General features: G+C 42.5%; 1 protein-coding gene across 1 annotated transcript in view; it reads left to right on the top strand.

The window, feature by feature from the left end:
* Window positions 1-132: 132 nt before the first annotated feature.
* LOC101592018 (importin subunit alpha-1) overlaps window positions 133-1746 on the top strand; it is a 30235-nt gene continuing 28621 nt past the window's right edge. Inside the window, exons 1-2 of the mRNA XM_023714116.1 lie at window positions 133-259; window positions 878-1119. Coding sequence (XP_023569884.1) covers window positions 901-1119 — 219 coding nt within the window. The 5' untranslated portion in view covers window positions 133-259; window positions 878-900. The remainder of the gene's footprint in view (window positions 260-877; window positions 1120-1746) is intronic.

Below are 1746 nucleotides of genomic sequence, written 5' to 3'. Positions count from 1 at the left end.
CGGGGCGGGGACGGAGCCCGGCGAGGGAGGTGGCGGTTGCGGAAGACCCGGCTGCGAGCGGTTAGGTGGAGTGTGGCGGGCGCGCGTTGTGGGAGTGAGGATGGCCATTACGGGGGGCCTTGACCTTCGGGCTTCTGGGCGACGGCTTAGCGAGTATGAGAGGCGCAGCTGGTGTCCTCCAGATTGAGCGCATTAACCGAGAGTCCTCGGCGAGGAGTGAGCGAGCCGCCCGGGGAGCAGCAGCGGCGTTGTGTCTGAGGTTCTAGCGTTGACAGTCGTTATGGGAGACTCTAGTGCATCGAGGCACAGAAATTGAGTTTAGCGCTCTCCTGTGCGATTTGTACTTATTTTGGCGATTTCAGAGACGGTAAAACAGCTTGAAAGGGATCTGGATTTATTGCCCTAAAAAGGACCTATGATTTATATATTTCCCTTACCTGGGGTTCGATTAACAATAGTGGATTCTATAATGTAAACCCTGTTTTCTGACACGGTGCTGGTCAGAGGTGTGTGGCTCTGGAGCACCTATAGATGTCTAATCAAAATTGAGACATTGGATTTCAAAATAGGAAAATATAATCTCAACTTTCATGTTGATAGCATGTTAAGATGATAGTAATTTGAGTACGCTGGGTTAAAAGTATGATTTAATTTCTTTTAATAAAGTGATTATTGAAAGTTTACGGTTTATGTGACTTTTGTTATATTTTTTGTAGATCTACTCCAAGAAGTACCATCCCTTTGTTGGTGTGGGAAGTGGGAGGATTATCCTTTGACTAAAATTATAGTGCTGAAAACTTGGAAGAGATAGATTTAATATATGTTTGGTATTTTTCTTGGTGACAAGGGAAATTATTTTCTGTCCCCCACCTTTTAGCTTTCTCTTTGTGTCTCGTAACCATGTCCACCAACGAGAATGCTAATGCTAATTCGCCAGCTGCCCGACTGAACAGATTCAAGAACAAGGGAAAAGACAGTACAGAAATGAGGCGGCGGCGAATAGAAGTTAACGTGGAGCTGAGGAAAGCTAAGAAGGATGACCAGATGCTGAAAAGGAGAAATGTAAGCTCGTTTCCTGATGATGCTACTTCACCATTGCAGGAAAACCGAAACAACCAGGTAAATATATTTTAGTTTATGGTGAATCAAGACATTTAATATGGATATAACGTGTCTTATGGTTAAGATCACCTCCCCCCCAGTTCTGATGTATTGCCTTAATTTCTAGGCCTCCTTTGTAACCTATTGAAGCAGATTTTAAGGTTGTATTTTAGGTTTGCTGTTACTGTGGTTTCCCTGCATTTCTAGCTCTGAGTTGGATATCTTTACCTGGCCATTGCAACATGGTGTGTTCAGAACCAGCTACTTTTGTTACTTATTTTCTGGCTTTTGTGGTATCTTTCTACTTGGCATCAGTTTTGTTAAGTTTTTTCTTCCTGAAATAGTTAAAAGTAACTATCTTACCTTTTCCTTTCTGTTCTATACCATATCGTGGCTTTTAAAGTTTAGCTGAAAGTGTTCTCATGTGGTGCACCATTTTCTATCAACAGAATGCAGGTGTGATGGTGGGCCCATGAGATTATAATAGAACTAGAATAGGTATCAAAGCTAGAAAGGAGGGGGAAAGGAGAAACTGGTTCCAGATTTCTTTAGTGTAGAAAAAGAGCATCAAAATTCATAATGGTCTGCCAGAATCTTTTGTAGATCTCAGCAAGCTCCTTAAAAAGCTTAAAAACATGGGTCTCA

Source organism: Octodon degus, unplaced genomic scaffold (assembly GCF_000260255.1).
Source record: "Octodon degus isolate 3935 unplaced genomic scaffold, OctDeg1.0 scaffold00033, whole genome shotgun sequence".
Lineage (NCBI taxonomy): Eukaryota > Metazoa > Chordata > Mammalia > Rodentia > Octodontidae > Octodon > Octodon degus.
Note: the sequence above shows the minus strand (reverse complement) of the source record. Positions and strands in the feature narration are given on the sequence as shown.